The 20,055-nt window shown below is 24.4% G+C and overlaps 1 protein-coding gene across 3 annotated transcripts; it reads right to left on the reverse strand.

The window, feature by feature from the left end:
• Positions 1–12,136: 12,136 nt before the first annotated feature.
• On the reverse strand, positions 12,137–18,395 carry LOC122498051. Of its 3 annotated transcripts, none has more exons than XM_043605574.1 (24): positions 18,238–18,395; positions 18,017–18,053; positions 17,663–17,862; positions 17,478–17,570; positions 17,129–17,403; positions 16,917–17,046; positions 16,673–16,826; positions 16,471–16,516; positions 16,197–16,352; positions 15,975–16,107; positions 15,795–15,896; positions 15,481–15,636; positions 15,254–15,361; positions 15,088–15,174; positions 14,367–14,507; positions 14,130–14,267; positions 13,728–13,826; positions 13,535–13,660; positions 13,363–13,458; positions 13,159–13,299; positions 12,953–13,087; positions 12,721–12,808; positions 12,433–12,507; positions 12,139–12,351 (listed from the first exon to the last, which is right to left on the reverse strand). In XM_043605574.1, exons 1-24 carry the CDS (start codon positions 18,295–18,297, stop codon positions 12,290–12,292), a joined length of 2,838 nt encoding a protein of 945 aa, XP_043461509.1. In that variant the 5' UTR covers positions 18,298–18,395; the 3' UTR covers positions 12,139–12,289. The 3 variants fall into 3 exon arrangements, with proteins under 3 accessions (XP_043461510.1, XP_043461509.1, XP_043461508.1); XM_043605573.1 differs by having other exon boundaries at positions 12,142–12,351; positions 16,471–16,588; XM_043605575.1 differs by lacking the exon at positions 16,673–16,826 and having other exon boundaries at positions 12,137–12,351; positions 16,471–16,610.
• Between the last annotated feature and the right edge of the window lie 1,660 nt (positions 18,396–20,055).

Consider the following 20,055-nt stretch of genomic DNA (forward strand, 5'->3'; position numbering starts at 1 on the left):
GAGAAAAAAAAATTATAATAATTAAGTAGTTTAAGTAAAAAGAGAAAGATTAATATTGGATCAGCAAAGCTTTTCTTTTCTTTTCGCTGAATTTATTAGATGGTGTCGCGTGATGCTTATAAGGTTGAATACATTGAAATAATAATTTTTTTGATGTATTCAGTCAGAGAACTTAGAGATCAGCGTTAGATACCATTTTTCGTGATAGCATCTCAGTACAGAAGGAAGTTTCTCGAAGACGTGTCTTCGGTTCTTCCACAGTTGTGATAAGTTTAATTGTCAAGAGCTATTATATTATTATAGTTATTATATTATTAATTATTATTATTAGTTATTAAATATTATTATTATTATTATAAAGATTAATTATTATAAAGATTAATTATTATTATTAGTTATTAAATATTATTATTATTATTATTATTATTATTATTATTATTATTATTATTATTATTATTATTATTATTATTATTATTATAAAGATTAATTATTATTATTATATTATATTATTATTACTATTACATTATTATTATTCAGTTGTAGAGCGGCTTATTTCTTGATTTGTTGTGTCACTTTGAATTTCTGTGTTATTTTTAATAAATTCATGGATTATTTCGTTCTCAGACTGTTTTATTTCGCACTCCATTTTTTTTTCATTCCATTTCCTTTAACCTTTTATGTTATTGCTCTTTCGTTTTCCTTTTCGTTTTTTTTAATTCTAAAAAGTTAAAATAATTACTAGAAAAAAGAAAAATAAATAAACAACTTCGAGGTAAATTGTGAAATTCGTTATTGAAGCGAAATTTTGTAAGTTTTTCTTTACTTGTGATCATGGCTGCGGAGCTTAAGGCATATCAATTCGGCGTTCGTGTTCGGCGTTCGAATCCCGCCTCAAGAATCGGATTTTTTTTCAGAATGAAATTTTAGCAGTTGTAATGAAATAAACAGTAAATGAATAATAAATTATTCAAATAAATAAAATTATTCATTAAATAATTTATGAGTAATAATTTTATGATTATTATTTTTTTTTTAATATTGAAAACAAAGTATTAGGAAAGTACTCTGAAACAAATTTTCACATGAATCTAAAAATAAATATAAAAATCCGGAAAGACTTTTTTTTTAACGAATTTCCTGTGAACTATTGATTGATAATTATTTTCTTTTTTTTCATCTGCATGTTTAATCTTGAGAATTTGAAATCTACTAGTTCGTTGTAAAAAATTCCAATTTAAAATGTGAATCTCCTGAGAGTATAGATAGATACTCAGCAACGAGCTTCGGATTTTCGTTTTCTAACTTCTTCGCGAGGAATCTGATACCTACTTCTTCCCTAACAAAAAATCACCTGGTAATCTTTCTTTATTAAATAAAAAAGATTTTTTCTCTACAAAACATTTATTAAAATTCGCAACAAAACCTTTTTTTTGAATAATGAGAAAAGTTCATTTTTCTTCGCCGTATTGAAAAAAAGAATTTACTCAGAGAAAAATTATTTGATGATGACCAAAATTTTCAAACTCTTTTTGCTACTCGAAGAGGGTGATAATTTTTTTTTTAATAGAATGATGACAAAAAAAAGGGAAATTATTAAATGTTATATAAAAAATTCCAAATTTAAAAAAGACGTGAATATTGATATTTCAGCAAGAGAAGAACATATCGAAAGTTATATAAAACTTGTCATGAGAAAAGTTTCTTTAATTAAGCGGAAATAACGAGATCATTTCAAGGCCTCTTCAACTTAAAAAAAAGTTCGACTCAATTCAACTTTTTTTTTCTCTCAAGCATGGAGAAAAAAGGAGCATTTAAATCTCAAACTTCTTTTCAGGAGGCCCTTAAAAAATTTTCCCAAAACTTTTAAGGTGTGACTCTTAAAAAGAAATCTTAACTCTTCAATTGCCGCAACAAAATTCGAAATTCGATTAAAACTTTTCACACAATTTTTACAGACTATAAAATCCTTATAAAATTGAACTCTTCAAACATTTATTTATAATAAATTTGAATTTTCGGATACAGAATTTTTTCAAATTTTGCTCTTTAAAATAAATTATTTACTCTAATTTAATAACTATTTCTAATTTTCAATTGAATTCATTAGAAAATGGGAAAATTTTTTTCACATAAAGTCAACGAGTATTTTTCAAACAAACGAAACATTTCATTATCCGTAAATTTTATTTTCTTTCTGCGAATTTATCGTTAAGCTTAAAAGCTCGAACAAGCTACAAGTAGTATTTTTTTTTTAAAAGAATACAAACGGATAAATTTTAATCTCACTTCGGAGCAAAAAGCCAAGCCTATTTTTGAGAATTATACAGATACATAATTTTTTCACAAAACGAAAAAAAAACAGTAAGTAGAAAAAAAATTAATAAAATAGTCAGTTGAAAAATTATAAACAGAAATGTTCTCGTATTTTTATCATAAGTTATAACTCACACTACACATCTCTTGTTCTGAGTTATTTTGTTTCCGGAACAACGAACGTAAAAGATGTCTCATAATGGAAAATGGACGTCCATTATTTTCCGTGTTATTATTACTACTTTTTTTTTAAATATGAAACTTTGTATCGAGAAAGTTATAAATGTTTTTCTCTAACGAAAAAAAAGTGAAAAAAAAAATTATTCTATATATAATAGAAGCGAAGCTATTTAAGCTTCTATTTGAATTCCATTAGAACGTATAAAGGGTTTGTAAATTGCTTGGCAATCCTGTCAAGTGTAATTACATTTAATGGACAAACGCGAAATTAATTATTACAGTGAGTAACCTCGGTGAGCTTTATTTTTATTTTTAAATATCTTAATACATTTTCCACACACCAGGAAAATTATAATTTTCCTCAATAAACAGAAATTATTTTTAAAATAAAAAATTTTACTCAACAGAAAACTGAAATTTGTCGTAAGAAAAAGTTGGTTAATTTTAAAAATAAATAAAAAAAAATTCCAAGAGTAAATTTATTTAAAAAGTGTATTTAAATAAAGCTGCTAAAATTTTAATGAAATTAAAAAAGAAACAAATCGAAACAAGCAATTAATGTGGAAAATATTCAATTTTTCCCAAGTGAGGTGGAAGAAAATGGCGGAGAAATATTTTCCGAGTCTGCGCAGTAGAGTTTCAATACATTTAGAGGTTAGAATACTTCTGCGCAAACTCGGAAACGAACGAATTTTTTACTATTCGGAATTCTTAGGAAATTGACCCAAGACCAAATTTAAAATTTAAAAAATGATAATAAAAATAGAAAAACTTACATTTTTTGGAATTGAAATTTGTTTTCAATATATAGGGCATTAAAAAAGTGGAAAGCAGTAAAAATGGTTTTCATTTCACTTCGAGATATAAAAAGGTGGCTTTAATTTACGGACATAAATTTTATTATGCAGTAAATCTAACCCACATATAGTTAATAGATTTTTACCCCTTTTTTTCTTTTCAAGATTCTATTGTCTTTCGAATTTTTTCTTCCAAGTGAGATTAACAGAGAGAGAGAGAGAAAGAAGGAGACAGAGAGAGAGAGAGAGCCTGATGTAAATGAAAGACGTTTTTAATGAAATACTACAGGATTCATTTTATCCTCTTGGAATAACTTTAGCTTCTCTAAATTCTCAGTATATTTAATTCACTTTGTATTACACTATCAAACTATATAACACTTCTCTAAAATCTTTTTGATCGAAAATTCTATTTAAATTCCTTTTTCAAATTAAAACGACCACTGCAGACCTATTTTATACCATCCACATCGCTTTTATTTTAATTCAACGAAATTATTAAATAAAAAAAAAAACCTCGAGGCAATTTTAATTAATTTTATTAATGCAATACACCAGTGAAAAAATAAATATTATATTTGACCCCGAGTTTTGCTTATATTTTAAAATATCAAAACTAACAGTTCAAAAAACACAAATCGTGAATGAAAAAAAAAAATCGGAGAAACAAAAATGGATAAGAAATTTAAAAAAAAAATAAAAATTTTGTAATGTTAAATAAAATTTTAATTTTATTTACAGGGGAAAAAATGGAGAAAAAAAATTGATTATTCTTTGGTATTAATCTCAATTATTATTCAGTGACTGGTGACCTGTAAGTAGAAAATATATCAGTATTCAGTCAGACAATTCTTTTGTTTCAGTTAATATTGACAGATGAATAATTCCTAGCTGAATAATTGGTCTTTTGTCATCTTTTTTCATTTTTTCTTAAAATATTTGTTTACATTTTTTTCATATAAATATTAATATTAAATATAATAATAATAATAAGAATAATTGAAACTAAAAAATTTATTAACAATTATTTTAAACGTTTAAAAAATAAATAAATATAACTTTTAGTTTACATTATTATTATCATTGATATTATTTATTAATTATAAAAAAATAATGTTTTACATAAATAGCCAGTCAAAAAAAAATTTATACAATTTTACTAGAATAATTCTGTATAGAATTTCTATAAAAAAATTTTAGAACATGGAGAAAGGATATATATTAAATTTTGTAAAAGTATTTTAAAAATTTGGGGAAAAAATGTAAAAAAGCGAAATTTTGATATAAAAAATACTAAAATTTAAAAAACCTTATGTGAAATTTAGAAAAATTATATCAAATATCAAGAATATTAATTTCGTTTTGTTACATTTTCTTCCTAATTTATAAAATATTTTTACAAAATTTAATATATATTCTCTCTCCGTGTAAATATTTTGTAGAAAAAGATATTTATTTAAACATTGTCATTTAAACATTTAACATTTAACATTTAAACATTGAAATTAGAAAATTAAAAATTTGTAATTTGTGATTTGTAATTAAAAGATCATTCATGTTCTCTTTTGTTCCATCTCGTTTATGAGAGAATTTTCATGCCCCCTAGGCGGCAATTTAAAGAACTGTATTGGCGCGAAATTTAAAAACAAAAATTTAATTAACATATCACATTAATATATTAATAACGTATAATTAATAATTTATCTATAGAAAAAATATTTGTGTAAATTTCGAAATAATATTTCTCAGAATTATTATATTTTTTTATTAAAAATTTATTAAAAAATAAAGTAATATCAACAATTGTTAAAAGGCTACCAAACTTTTATCATCAATAATATTTATATTTTTTGTTATTATTAACATTATTATTATTACTATTATTAGTATATTTCCCATCTGATGTGGATAATAAACGGAAAAAGTTTCTGTCGGAAAAAATATGTGATAGCAAATGTAATTTTCGTTGTGAAAGTGTAGATATATATGCCTTTTGACTTTAAAAATCACGTCGCATTCCTCGTATCTCTCTCTCTCTCACTCTCCCTTTTTCACTCTATTTTATTTTGTGCAGGCCAAATGAAACTGTATATGAATAAAAATGAAACAGACACGAGTACAAAATTTCAATTTAAAAAAGAAGTAATAATACTCATCGAAAGTTTTAAATTAAATAATAGTAAAGCGATGCTATACTTTTTCTTTCTTTATAAGAAAACGAAGTAAGTAAGTAAGTAAATATAAAAAGATTACTTTTCTTTTGTCTCTCTCTCTTTTTTTTTCATTAAGTCAAACTCTACTCTCGAACTCGTTGAACATACATCATTAAAATAAAAAAAAAGTTATTTCTTTTGCCGACAATTAATTATACACAATACGAAAATAAACTATTATTTGTCTCTTGCCTTTAATAGCAATTATTATTTAATTAATAATATTAATATAATAAATAAATATTATTTTTTTAGTTGATAATTAATTCTCTCTAAAAAAAATTGTTATTTAACGAACATTTTTTTAAGGTACAATAATTTTTCTTTTTTAATATCAGGCCTCGGATCGAGTTTAAGTAGTAGATTAAAGATTAAAAATAAAAAAGTCGTTTATTCCGTGTAATTACAAAGAATTTATTTTGTGATTCTTTGACCTTTCACTATCAAATTTGAAAGAGAACTTTTACTAATTAATATTTCTCAACTAGTAAAAATTAATTTTTAAAAAAATACCTTTTTGTTGCAAATATTTCTAAAAACACTGTGAAACAGTGAAGAATTTCTAATTATAAATTTAAAAGCAAAAAAAAAAAAAAAAAAAATACAGTTAATTCGATGTTTATGTAAAATGTTAATAGAAAAAAAAAGTTGTTTAAAAAATGTTTTTCTTTAAAACGTGAACATGTGCAGGGGAAGCAATTACATTACCAACGCTGCATTAGGTTGAGCTAGTTGAGTGATCGATGCACTTTGCACTCGTGTAGAAACGCGGAAGTTGCTTTTTATCGACTCCGAATTCGATAAAGTTAACTGCAAATTGTGCTTTTTGTTTAAATATTCACGATTTGTCCCAAATATTTTTACAAACAAAGTAATTAATTTTTTCTATAAGAATTTTTTTTCCTCTTTTTTATTTTTTTATTTATTATTTTTTTTTGACTCTTTATATTTATAAGTTCATATCTTTTGAATTTGGCTATTTTACTTGTTTTTTATAATTTATTTTATTTGGACTCCCTTTTGTGTAATTTTTTTTTTTTTTTTTTTTTTTTTGTGGATGTTTTTACAAATTCGGCTAGTGGCAAGTGTATTTTAGGAAACTTACAATGTTCTACATTCACACTCCTCAATTTTAACTTTTTGTTACGCTCGAAACTAAAGAGCTTTTATATATATATTTGAAACATTTTCACTTGCCAAATGAGGTTCTCGTAAATTCTAAACTATAGAGACAATAGAAAATGTGCAAATAAGCATTTATATGTACAATTCTATCGTGCTTTGCAATACAATATATATCAAATCGATAGTTCATCCAATGAAGTAGTGGAGCCAAAATCATTAATGCTGTCCATGCACATCACAGTTCACTGATTCTTATTTGTTTCACCAGATCCATTCATTTAACTCGATCTCCTTTTATTTTTCAACGTCAACTTTTCAAATGAATCCATTATATTTCGTAATACAACGAGTATAATATGAAATTTTCCATTCATTGCGCCTATTTTGTAATTTTTATATATTTTTTTTCAAATAAAAAGAAAACAAAATTTTCTTTCTTTCAACCAATTTATTAATTTAATCAATGAATATGAAAGGAACATTAACACTGAATAGAACTTTTCTTATAAAGAGCATACAAACAAATTTTCCCTCTGATAAAAATGTATTATTTTTCGTAATTAGTGATTTCATTTTTATTTATAGACATAAATTATAATTTTTCACTATTCGCGATAAACAGAAATAATTATTTTTGAAATAAAATTTTATCGAATTAACCATAGAAAATTATAATCATGAACTTTGTTGTAAAAAATAGTTTCACTGACCGTAAATGCAAATAAATAAATTCAAATAAAATCAATTAAAAAATATATTTAAATACAGCTGCTGAAATTTTAAAGATAATAAAAAAAAAATAAATGAAAACAAGCGATTAATGTGGAAAATATTTAATTTTTCCCAAGTGAGGTGGAACAAAATGGCGGACAAATATTTTGTGAGTCTGCGCAGTAGAGTTTCGATACATTTGGAGGTTATGTTTCTAAGGTATCTTTCTCCACAAAAAAATTTCCCAAACTATTTGTAAAGTTTTACATAAAAATAATTTTTCTAAATAAAGAGCATTTTTTATTAACAATAACAATAATTTAATTAACCATTTTTATGAATAACAATAATTTAATTAACAGTAACAATCGATTTTTTTTAAAGTTTATTTTTAACTGAAAGGTATTAAAAAATACTCAAAAAAAAAAAGAAAATTAATAAAAAAGAAAACCGATAATGTATTTTCGGATATTTATAGAAAGCTTTAATTATATTTAAAAACCTGAAAAGGATCGTTATTGTGACATTAAAAGTCAACACACTGATAAAATATCTCCTGAGGAAAAAAAAGTAAAACGTATTAAACCAGAAAAGTGCCGAGTGGATATATAAATATAAACAGCGTACATACTCTATTAAAAATTCCCTCTACACATTTTCACTACTACTGCAAAAGTACGGGGCCTTCCTAAAGTAAAATTATTCAACGCAGATACTGTGGGAGAAAATTTCTCAAATGTATCACATAGCTACAAATATTTTCCCAACTAAAAGCTTGTTTATTTCCCTCAACAATTTTGAAAAACAGAAATAAAAAAAATATTTCTTTCCTTGTAATTCTTCCTCTCACACTATTTTTTCATAAATATATTTTATTTTCGTAAATGGTAATTTTTTTTTGACAAATAGTACATTTATTTCAGCAAATATCCTAAATTTTAACAAATAAATTTATTCTAGCAAATAATTTAATTACTAAAATTACTACAACGGTTTTTTTTTTATTTTAATAGGAAGTTAACAATTTTATAAAAGTTTTTACTGAAAGAAAATTAAATTATTCTGAAAATAATATTTTTTTTTTGATAAAATGGTTCTCCACTTGAGAACGCTAAGGTCGCCACCAGATGGCAAGAGAAATTCCAAGAAAGAACTGAAGTGCCATCTAGCGGTGACCTTGGCGTTCTCAGGTGGAGAATAGCGGCTTTATACAGAATCTCAAGTTGTTCGAAATTCTATAATTATTTACGTTCAGAGATTGAATTTACAGAGTTTAAAAATTAATATAAATGGACTTAGATTTTCAAATCACTTCAATTTGTTATTATTACGTTAAATTTAACGTTAATAATTTTTTTACATTAGATTACAAAACAGTGTGAACGATATCTAAGTTTTTGTTAAGCGATGATAGTTAACTCAACTGGAGGCAAGTTCTCAACAGTTTATGAAACTGTCAAACTCAATGTAAACTTTCAACGACATTGATATACCGTATATAGATATACAAACGAGAGAGCACCCCTAAATCACAATTGATTTTAGGACACAAAGGATAACTTTGCTCGCTCCGATTAAACACATAAATAACAAATCAGTCAATGCAAATATTACGAAACCTGAAGCAATAATTATTATACCTTTAATTAAGATTAACGCAAAAAAAAATAAGCTCTTCACTGAGGTAACTCAAACATTAAATCCTTCGCTTTTTTTTAAAATCTTAATTTCAAAACATCAAAAAATTCATAAAGATATTAATTAAAAAATTTTCAGTTTTCAAATTAATTATCGCTATTTTGGTGAAAGAAAATATTGAGTAGAAAGAAACTCAATATTTCTCTTTATCACAAAAACAAAAGAGCTTTGTAATATTAAAAAAAAAATATAGAAATAGTGGGATAGAATTTGAGTTACCTTATTCTATAGCTGCGGAACATCGAAGAATTATATTGTAGAAAACTGATAATATTGTATAAAAAAAAAGTAAAAAGAAAAAAAGCATCGCCGAAGCGAGTACCGATTTTATAGCACCAATATTGCAATCACTAGCGATTGTTTCTTTATTTTAAATTCATTTTTTCTCAATTGGAAAAAAAATTATGAACAAAAAGAAACCGAATGAAATACATCATTCACTTCCAGAGGAATTTGTATTTTTGCAAAAAAGAAAAAAAAATGAAAATTGTAAAAATATTCTTTTTTTTTTGCACTTTCTTGAGTGCTATTTGTATCATGTTGGTGGTGATTTTCACATAGAGAAAAAATTTTATACCCACATATATATTATTGTTAACATGTATATTTAAATATATTCCTATATTTTCAATTTTACCACGAGACAAGAAAAATTTATAAATATTAATTACAATTTAAGACAAAAAAAAAACCAACCTCTGTTAATCTTAATTAGTAAAAAGTCCACTATTCGTATTAGTGAAAAGTTCACGAATTCAAAATAAAAAAAAGTTGAGTAAATAAAATAAATAAAATTAGTAAAACGAATACGAATTAAAATTAGTAAAAAGGAAATTAAAATTAGTAAAAAATACACTAATTCAAATTAGTAAGTTTTTCTATTGATACTTATAAAAAGTACACTAATTAAAATTAGTAAAAAGAACGCTAATTAAAATTAGTTAAAAAAATACACTAATTAAAATTCGTCAATAATTAGTAAACAAAAAGGTTTTTTCGGTTATTTATTCAAATTAGTAAAAAACTTCACTATCAAATTAGTAAAAAATACAGTAATTAGATAAGTAAGAAGTACATTGATTCAAATTAGTAAAAATTACAGTAATTAAAAATAGTTAAAAGTACACTTATATTCAAATTATTTGAAACCACTGCTTAAAATTAGTAAAAAGTGCATGAACTAAAAATAGTAAATTTTACTAATTTAATTATATTATTAAAATTAGAGGTTCATAATTTAGCACATTTTTAGAGTAAATTTTGTTTAGTCATGTTCGAGTGGAAAATTAGTAAAAGTTAGCAGAAATATTTACTAATTTCAATTTAGTGAACTTTTCACTAATTAGGGAAAATTATAATTTGTAAAAATTAGTAGAAATATTTCCTACTTTTAAATTAGTCGACTTTTTTTAAAATAAAATGCAAAGAAAATGAAAATAAAAAAAATGTAATAAAATAAGTGTATTAGTAGAAATTTATACTATAATTTAAATTAGTGGCGGACTTTCGACTAATTCAGATAGAGGAACTAAAAAATAAAAAGATCCAAATTAAAACAAAATAATACTCAAAATCATTGCTTCCCAAATAAAAAAGAATTTGTTTTCAAAGACAAAAAAATTGTTTTAAACTTAAAAGAAATCTGGTTTTCCATTAATGAATCAAGATCGAAATCATAAAAATTTTGTTCATTGAACTAAAAAACATAAACGACTCTTCGTGTTATTTTCCAATTAATTATGCAAGAAAAAAAAAGCTCTAATTATTTTATCGAGATTTTGATTTTTTTTATGTAAATTATACGAAATTACATGTGATAAGAATCATGTACATAGTGTATTAAAAAAAAAAGAAAAAAAAATCGAATTCGCTCGGATTGAATGCTTGCCGCTCAAAACCGCAGGCTAAACGATAATACCGTAATTGTGATAAAAAAAAACCTGTAATAATTAATTAGTGATTAATTATACCAGCTCTATATCTACGCAATACAGATAATTATGTAAGTGACGTTAATAGTGGAAGAATATGAAAGCTAGAAAAATGAGTAAGATGCATACAGGGAAAAACAAAAAAAAAAAAAATTAAAGAAGTCGTTATTAGCCGAGATTATTATATATCGTGTAGATTGTAAACCCGTAGAGAAGCAAAATAAAGGGAAGGTAATGATATTAAATATATCAACTAATTAAAATAATTTTTAATGAGTTATTATTATTACCCGTTATTGGTCTAGTATCACCCATATTATTCCATCATCCAAATACGAAATATTTTATTTCTTTATTGTATTTTTATATACAATTTATTAAATTTAATATTAAATAATAGCCGAAGATAAAAAATGTTTCAGAAGAAGGTAAGTACAATAGAACGAATAAAATGAGGAAAAAACAATTAGCATTTTTTCTCTCTATAGAATTAAAAAAGTTCGTATTTCACTCCCTAGAGATTTTAACAGACAATTTTATTTGAACCAAGAGGAGCTGATTTTACTCATCTCTTTTGAGGATACACAGTGAATAATTAAAAAACATGTAATTTTAAATTACAGTTTTCTTTCGAGAATTTCCCAACTATAATTATGATTTTATTCTAAATAATGAATTATTCTTTTTAATTTCTCGTTAATAAAATTAATCACGAAAGATTTCATTTAGAACATTATTTGCATTTTGGGTCCGATAATTTCAATTTGACCTAATTACCAACTAATGAGATAATCTCCTGAAACTCATTAATATTCAATATTGGCTTGATGTATACATATGTTTTACTTAATAATGTTAAAATATTATAAGCGTAAATGTTAATCTAACTTAATATTTGATCAATGGTGTAAGAAATAGAAATCTACAAAATTAATTAAAATTTACAATCATCTTCACATTCTTCTCATTAAAAATAATTTCGTCTAATTTTTCTTTTAGAAGAATATAAATAATCATTTATTAATTTTTTCAAGAAAATAAACAAAATAATAATAAATATAAGAAAATAAATAATAAAGAGAAAAGAGTAAAAAGTAAACATTGCAAATTTAGTAACTGCATTTATTAAAACACAAACTGAACTATTTATTCTTTAATAATGTATCATCATTTACATGTACCATCATTTAAAAAGAAAACAATACTAAATCTATATTGCAACATTTTTGAATTATTATTAGGAAATTATTAAATTATCTCATATTTATTTAAAACATTAATTTTCTTAGCTCCTCGAATTAAAATCACAAAAAAGTCGATTCTAAAATTCAATTCCCAGGTCACTCGCAAAACTTTTTATATCTTCATCGCCATTGGAGAAATCTAAAGATAAGAATAAATCAACTTATGCTCTCTTCACGAAATATTGCAAATTTTAATATAAGAATTTATTTCAATACTAACCATCAGCAACATTTTGATCTTCACTTATCGAGTCAAAAACTTTTTTCTTAATTTCAATTCTCTTTTTTGGAAAAACTGTAAATATTTTTATATAAATTGTAAATAAATTTCTGCCTATAAAGATTGGTAACTAATATTTACAGAAATACTATGAAATTATTGCATGAAATTTCTAAAAGTATTGTCGTGAATCTCTTCACTCAGGATAGAGATTATAAAAACTATTTTTGAAAATTATTTAGTTATAATATTTTAAAAATCATAATGTGCATTAATTTAAATACTTTCCTCTCAGTTCATCAGTAGCCCAATTAGTGGATGTCATATTTAATTTTGGAGAACTTTTAATAATAATACATTTCCCATTTAAACAATACTGAAAAATTGTAAAGCAATAAGAGAAGAATCTAGCGTAGGTGATAATTATTTTTATATAATGTGAAAAGAGTTATGAACAATGGTGTAAAATGTAAATATCTTTAAAATTCGCAAAATTAAAATATTAAAAAATTTTAGTTACTCCATCTGTTTCGCAAGGATATCCATCTTCTGCGGTTAAATTTTGAAAGACAATTTTCTCATCTATTTTAAATATATCTTTGATACTTAACGCATTTCTGCTAGTGCACACGATTGTACATTTAGTTCTATCGTGCTAAAAATGTCAAAAAATAAATTAAAGGATTATTTGAAAACTTTATAATATTATATCGTTATAATACTAACATCATACGACAAAAACATTCCAATTTTTAGACATAGTTTCAAACGAGATTCAAATTCACCGTACTGTCTTTCTACGGGAGTAGTTGAACGAATAGTACTTGTCATAATTGTCATATTAAAGCAAATACCATTATCACAGATCTAAAAAGAAAACAGTCGAAGTTAATCGTGACAAATTGTACATATTGGTAAAATGCCACTTACTCCATCATTATCACAAGGATATTCATTTTCAGCAACTAAACGATCATCAAGTTTGTTAGTTTCATTTATGCAATAAGCTATACATCCTTCGTTATACTAAAAAGCGGAGGAAAAAATGAAAATATTGAAATAAACACACAAAATTGAATTTATTTTTTGTTCCAAAACTAACATTCTCTACCAGAGTCATTCCAATCATATTACATCGTTCACTAGGAGATTTAAAACCATGCCATTTATCTGAAGGAGTAGTTGATGGCACTATTGTCATATTCATACAGTTTCCATCTTCACAGGTCTAAAGAAGAAAACAAATGAAATTTTATGTTACCAAATTAATATATGTTTGTCAAAATGTTCCTTACTCCATTATAATCACAAGGATATCCATTTTCAGCAACTAAGTTATCATCGATTTTGTTATTTTCTTCATTTTTGCAATGAGTTATACATCCGTCGTTATACTAAAAATCAAGGAAAATAAATAAACTTAGGTAAGTCCGGAAGAGTTGGAACAATGGTAGAGATGTTACACTTGCTAGATCACGGAAACTTTACATTCTTACACGTAGAAAGTTTCAAATTAAAGAATTTTACAATAATTGAATGTTTTTATCAAGTTTCTTGAAATTAGCAGCGGATTGAAAAATGGTGCTCTAAATCTCCTGTACTTATTCTAATAAAAATTGAAGACAATGAAATATAAAAATATTAAATTAAATAAATGAAAATGTGAATATTCAATTCACATTTGTTCTAATACTAACGTCGAGAATCCAAGTCATTGAAATATTTTTGCATCGTTCTTGGGGAGATTTATATATATCTAAGGGAGTAGTTGTTTCAATAGTGCTGACAGTAGTTGACATAATTGTCACATTGACACATTGCCCATCTTTACAGTACTGAAAAAGAGAAAAAGTGTTAAAATTGGAACTTTTTTATTTTGCTTATAATTTTTATGCATTGCAGTAACAAATTTTATATTTAATCATAAGTCTTACTCCATTTTTATTGCACGGAAATCCATCTTGAGCTAATGTTATCGATATGGTATCATACTTTTTATAAGATTGGTTATGGAATGTATCAGGAAATTCGTAATGTATCTTTTTGCAGACTAAGTGACATTCTTTTGAGGCCTTCTGAAATATCAACAATTTAATATTTTTTAAATTATTCTCAAAAGATTTGAAATAATTGTATTTATATACTTAGTTATTTAAGTGTTAGTTTAACAATATTGATTTAAAAACAAATTCGAATAAATTTTAATGTAAAAAGTGCTTCTTTTTTAAAATCATTTTCAAAATTCTCACACCCTAAAAACTGTCATCTCATAATTAACGGAAATATCTTCTAATATCATCTCAAAACAAAAGTATTCCACTTGAATGTAGAATACTTTTATTCTTTGGTGGTTAATATTTGAACAAAACACTTTTTATAGTTTAAGTGTTTATAACCATAATTGGCAAATAATATACGAGAGGAAATTCCTCTAAAGTGCATCAAATTTGTTTCAATGATATTGCTCATTTTATAATTAAATATTTTAAAATCTCACTTTACTCTAAAAAGTTATTCGTCATTTCAAAAATGAAAATATAAATGTAAATTTGTGAAAGTAAAAACAAAAGTTTCAGTGTGAATCGTGTGAAACTGAAAATGAAAGTTACGTTAAATGACGTAAAAAAGAATTATTATTATTTGTAGAATACTAACTCTTAAAAAGCTTGATGCTCCAGAATTTATACACTGAATTTCAGCTAATTTGTAATTTTCATCGTAACATATTCCATCTAGACAATACTAAAGAATTAAAAATATTTTATTTGTCAATATTAACAGCCTTATTTTAAAAAAAATTTAAAATTCACATTTATCTTACTCCGTTATTATTACACACAGTTCCATCATCAGGATAATAAAATGTATTTAAAATGAATCCCGTACTATCTATATCTTGACAGTTAAGTCTACAACCACTTAAAGTAGCCTGGAATAAATTTTCAATCAACTTTCAGAAGTTTGTAACATGTTTTGTTGAATGCATATAACTATTGTAAAATTATTAAAATTATAAAATTATTAAATTTGTAATAAATTTAAAATAACTTTTTTAACGTTTGATATTCCCCTTTCATCACATTGCTCCTCGAGAGATTTATTACTCTTATACGGTAGAAAATGGTTTGGAAATAATACATTTAGATCTGAATTCCTGTCATTTCTATCAGATTGTAGTTTTACACACTTTCCCATTAAACAGACCTATAAGATGAATAAAATGTGTTAGATTTATAGTGTGAAAATATGGTAAATAAGTATAAAGTATTGTCAGATGAGGTCAGAAATAGAAGACAAATTTGAGCCGTCGAGTTTATACTATAATTACAAAAAACATTAATTGATATCAATAAATTCCTCACGCTTTCCACGTCACAAGGAGTTCCTTCAAGTGCTGGTTCAATTTCATTAAATTTTACAAAATATTCGACGCATTCTAATCGTACACAAATTCTTGGAGACACCTTTTAAAAAATAAACCTAAATTATTAAACTTTTCTTAAAACTAATTTCACTTATAACAATATTAAACAATAACTTACAAGCGCTCTCTCATATCCTAAGAATATGCATTGTTCATCTGCTGACATGTATTGTCCAGAAAAAGTTGATAGCATTTGATCATCAGTTCTACCAACAGCTGGATTATTCTGAACGCATTTAGCTTGCTCTGAACTAGTTTACAATGTGCATATGTTATTTAAAAAAAACAATTCATTCGATTCACATTTTTTACTTTAATGGGTAAATATAAAGAATTTAACCTCAATTTCAATTTCATTTTTTCTTTGGAACATGGAGAAAAGTAAAATTGATTTTCATTTACTCTATGATAGCTCATAACAAAACCTTTCTTAAAAGTACATTTTTCTATCTTTTCTGCAGTCATATTTTCGTTATCATCATGAGGAGCTCCCAATCTAGCAAAATTAAATTCTAATATGAAAAATTATTCTATTAAAAATTAACCATATTTTTTGGAGTAATAATAATTTGATTAATTTATTTAAGTATTATTAATTTCAATGCTATGCTTACACATGACCTATTTCATGTACACCTGTAAAAATTCCATCAAAGTTTCCTGCATCACATATAATTGCAACTGAGAATATGTTTCGTGCTATTGTCAAACAAACGTCTTTATATGCATATCCTTTAAAGTTTTTTGTTAAATTCTATTAATAGGTACAAACATTCTGTACTTAAGTATAATTTTAAATGATTTAAAAAAATTCACCTCTGTATGACTGAGGTTTCTTTGGATTAACGAAAAAAACAGCAATATCGTAATCAATAGAGAATTTGAAATCAGTTTGATTAAACATAAAATTTGTAAATCTAAACAAAGTCGTGTCATTAAGAATGTATTCATCTATCGGTTCTATTGGATCCTTCGGTTAGAAAGAAAATTATTTAAAGTACGATGGAAAAGATATCGATAATTTTTGTCATTAATTATTTTTGTTGTAAAAATAAAATACCTCACACACAACAATTCCAGCTATACTTAAACGAACTGAAGGATCATCCATTTCTCGAAAATAAAGATCTACTGTGTTCCAAAATGTTAAAACATAAGCAACAGTTTTTTCGATACTGCTATTAAAGTGTCTGAAAAGAGAAAAAATTTCTATTGCTAACTCTAATGGAGAGTTAGTATGTAATAGAATTTAAAAATTAAACTTTAACTTACAGAAAAATTGTTGTATCTACATAGATTAATATTTCTGGATATACTATAACTGGAGTTTCGTTAATATTTCTCAAATCGTCATGATCAGGTGCGGAATTTGGAGAATAATTAGATTTCCCGCTATTTGTTGGAGATACTTCTCGTTTAAAAAGTACGTGATAATTCTTGAAACCATTGTTTTCTGATTCCAACTGTGATTTTGATGAAACATCACGGCGAAAGCGTTTGACATTATTTAGCGAACGTATTACTTTGTCAGAATCAATAATACCATTCTAAAAAGATAATTTTTTTAGACACCTGTAGCTTTAAGAAAGACCATAACGGGAGTTAAATATATTTTACTTACGAATTCTGAAACACCTTTTTCATTTACTGTATGAGTTATTACAGACCTCGTTTTTCGGTCGTGATAAAATGTAAGGTTCAATTTCTCCATAATCTATATATGTTATGAATTATATTTTAATAATTATTTTAAATACAAGTTGGTAAATTTAAAATTAGGACCAGAAAAAAGCAGATCTAACTTACATCTTTTTGTCGAATATATGTAAACTTGGTGCCATTTTTTTTAGCTACCCAGACTTTTGTACTTTTACCAGCAAAAAATCCTTGCGATGACTGCAATATAAATTTTCTATCATAGTTATGTTTTTTTATATAGAGCGAAAGTTCAGGAATACTTCTTTTATGAATTGAATGTTCAATCGAAATCACTTCCCCATCAGATTCTGAAAAATTTGAATATGTAAATATACTTCTTACTTTTTTAAAATTGATTAAAATGTTCGTTTACTGCAAATAAATAATTGTCTATTATAAGATAAATGTTTATCATGTTTAAAAAAAAGTGTGACTGATATTTTAGAAAATATTTATGAATACCTTCATTGGCTTCATGATCAGTAAAATATTGTTGGGCCTAATGGAAGAAATTTTACAATTATTTTATGAACAAACACTTTTGGTTCTATAAACTATAAGAATTGTTAATATTGAATGTAAAATGGTCATAAACATAAATTAAAAATTTTTGCTGCGTGGAGTATCTTTCAGTGTCGAATGGTACATATTGTCAAATTATGATTTAAAAAACAAATATCTACCTTCACTGTGTACGTGATTGGGACAATGAATGCACAAAGTAAAATACAGGTGTAAATCATTTTCTGTTCACTAGTAATTTTCGGAAACTGAATGAGACGTTTAGGAATTAACAAAGCGCCACGTATAAATAAATTTTTATTTCAAACACTTCTACATTTTCCAAAAATACATAAAATATTCTTCAGTTATCTATATAGAGTTTTATTTGCTCTTCGAGCCAATAAGTAGATAATATTGCAGCTGTAGTTTTTTATGCTCATAGTAAAATCTAAGGTAGGATAATTAAATATTCAAGAAATATGTTTTATTATTTTTTCAATGATAGTTTACTTAATATCGTTTAATCTATTCTCACACGAATTATAAAAGTTAATCGCATTTTTAATTTATCACAATTTTTATATTTTTTTAAAAATTTATTTATATTTTTATCCATATTTTTTTCTAATTAAACAATTATTTCCCAATTAAATAGGAAACATTTCTCGAATATACCGATTTTTTACGAAACTTAATGGAATCGTAGTTCTACACTATATGAGACTTAATTTTCACAAATTATTTTTTTAAAAATTCTGAATTGTACAAAATACGTCATTTTGAATATTAATATTAATTTTCTAAAATTTTTAATATCTCGAAATATTGTACATCGATTTTTATGAAATTTACCAATTAAAAATTTTTAAAATTTTTTTTATTATTAACTCCACTATGAAAAAAATTTTATTACATATTTGGATTCCTTATGAATTCACCTTTAATTTAAAAAAAAATTTAGATTGCTTCAATATCTTCGGAACCAGTTGAGTCTCCGTAAATTTTTTTTTTTGAAAGTAAAGGTGAATTCATAAGAAATCCAAATATGTTAATAAAATTTTTTTCAGAAAGGAGTAAATAATCAAAAAAAATTTTTTATATTAAAATGAAGTTTTTTTATTAACTTTATTTTCATTTTAAAGTATATATTTTTAATAGGAAAATGTGTGAATTTCATAAAAATCGATGTATAATATTCCGAGATATTAAAATTTTTAGAAAATTTATTATTAAAATTCAAAATGACGTATGTTGTATAATTTTGAATTTTCTAAAAAATAATTTAGGTTTTAGTTCAGATGTTGTGGTAATGAATTTGTAAATTGTTAGTCAGGGTTCGATTCCTGATAGAATCATAGTAAAACGAGAAGTGTTAAAATAACACCAGAAATGGATTAAAATAATCTGCAACAGTTTAATCCCTCTAGGATTAAATTAACACCAGAAAGGATTAAAATAATCAAATTTGGTGTTATTTTCTACAATGAATGAAATTTTACTTTAAATAAAATACCAAAGTCAACGATTTGTAAAAATTCAACGAATTTAGCTTCTCCAGGGAAAATAGTAAGTTAGTTACTAACTTACTAACTAAATTAGTAACATAGTTACTAAATTCAATTGTGTTCAAAAGTTTAAAAAAATTCTTGTCAAAATTTCAATTCTCTTTATAAATAATAAAATTCTTCTCTGATATTCAATTATTTTACAAAATTTTAATCAAATTCTTGTCAAAATTTCAATTATTTTCAAAAGTTTTCTAAAATTCAATGATTTTCAATATCTACTGTTTCAATAAAATTTCCCAAAACAATTCCATTATTAAAAAAAATTTGAATAAAATTCTACGCAAACATTCAATTATTTTCATAAATAATAAAAATTTTTATACAGGAATTCAATTATTTACAAATTTTTTTTATAAATTTCTTCGCAATAATTCAATTATTTTCATAAATAATAAGATTTTTACAGGGATTCAATTATTTTTATAAATA

Source organism: Leptopilina heterotoma, unplaced genomic scaffold, assembly GCF_015476425.1.
Source record: "Leptopilina heterotoma isolate Lh14 unplaced genomic scaffold, ASM1547642v1 Lhet_141, whole genome shotgun sequence".
NCBI classification, from domain to species: Eukaryota; Metazoa; Arthropoda; class Insecta; order Hymenoptera; family Figitidae; genus Leptopilina; species Leptopilina heterotoma.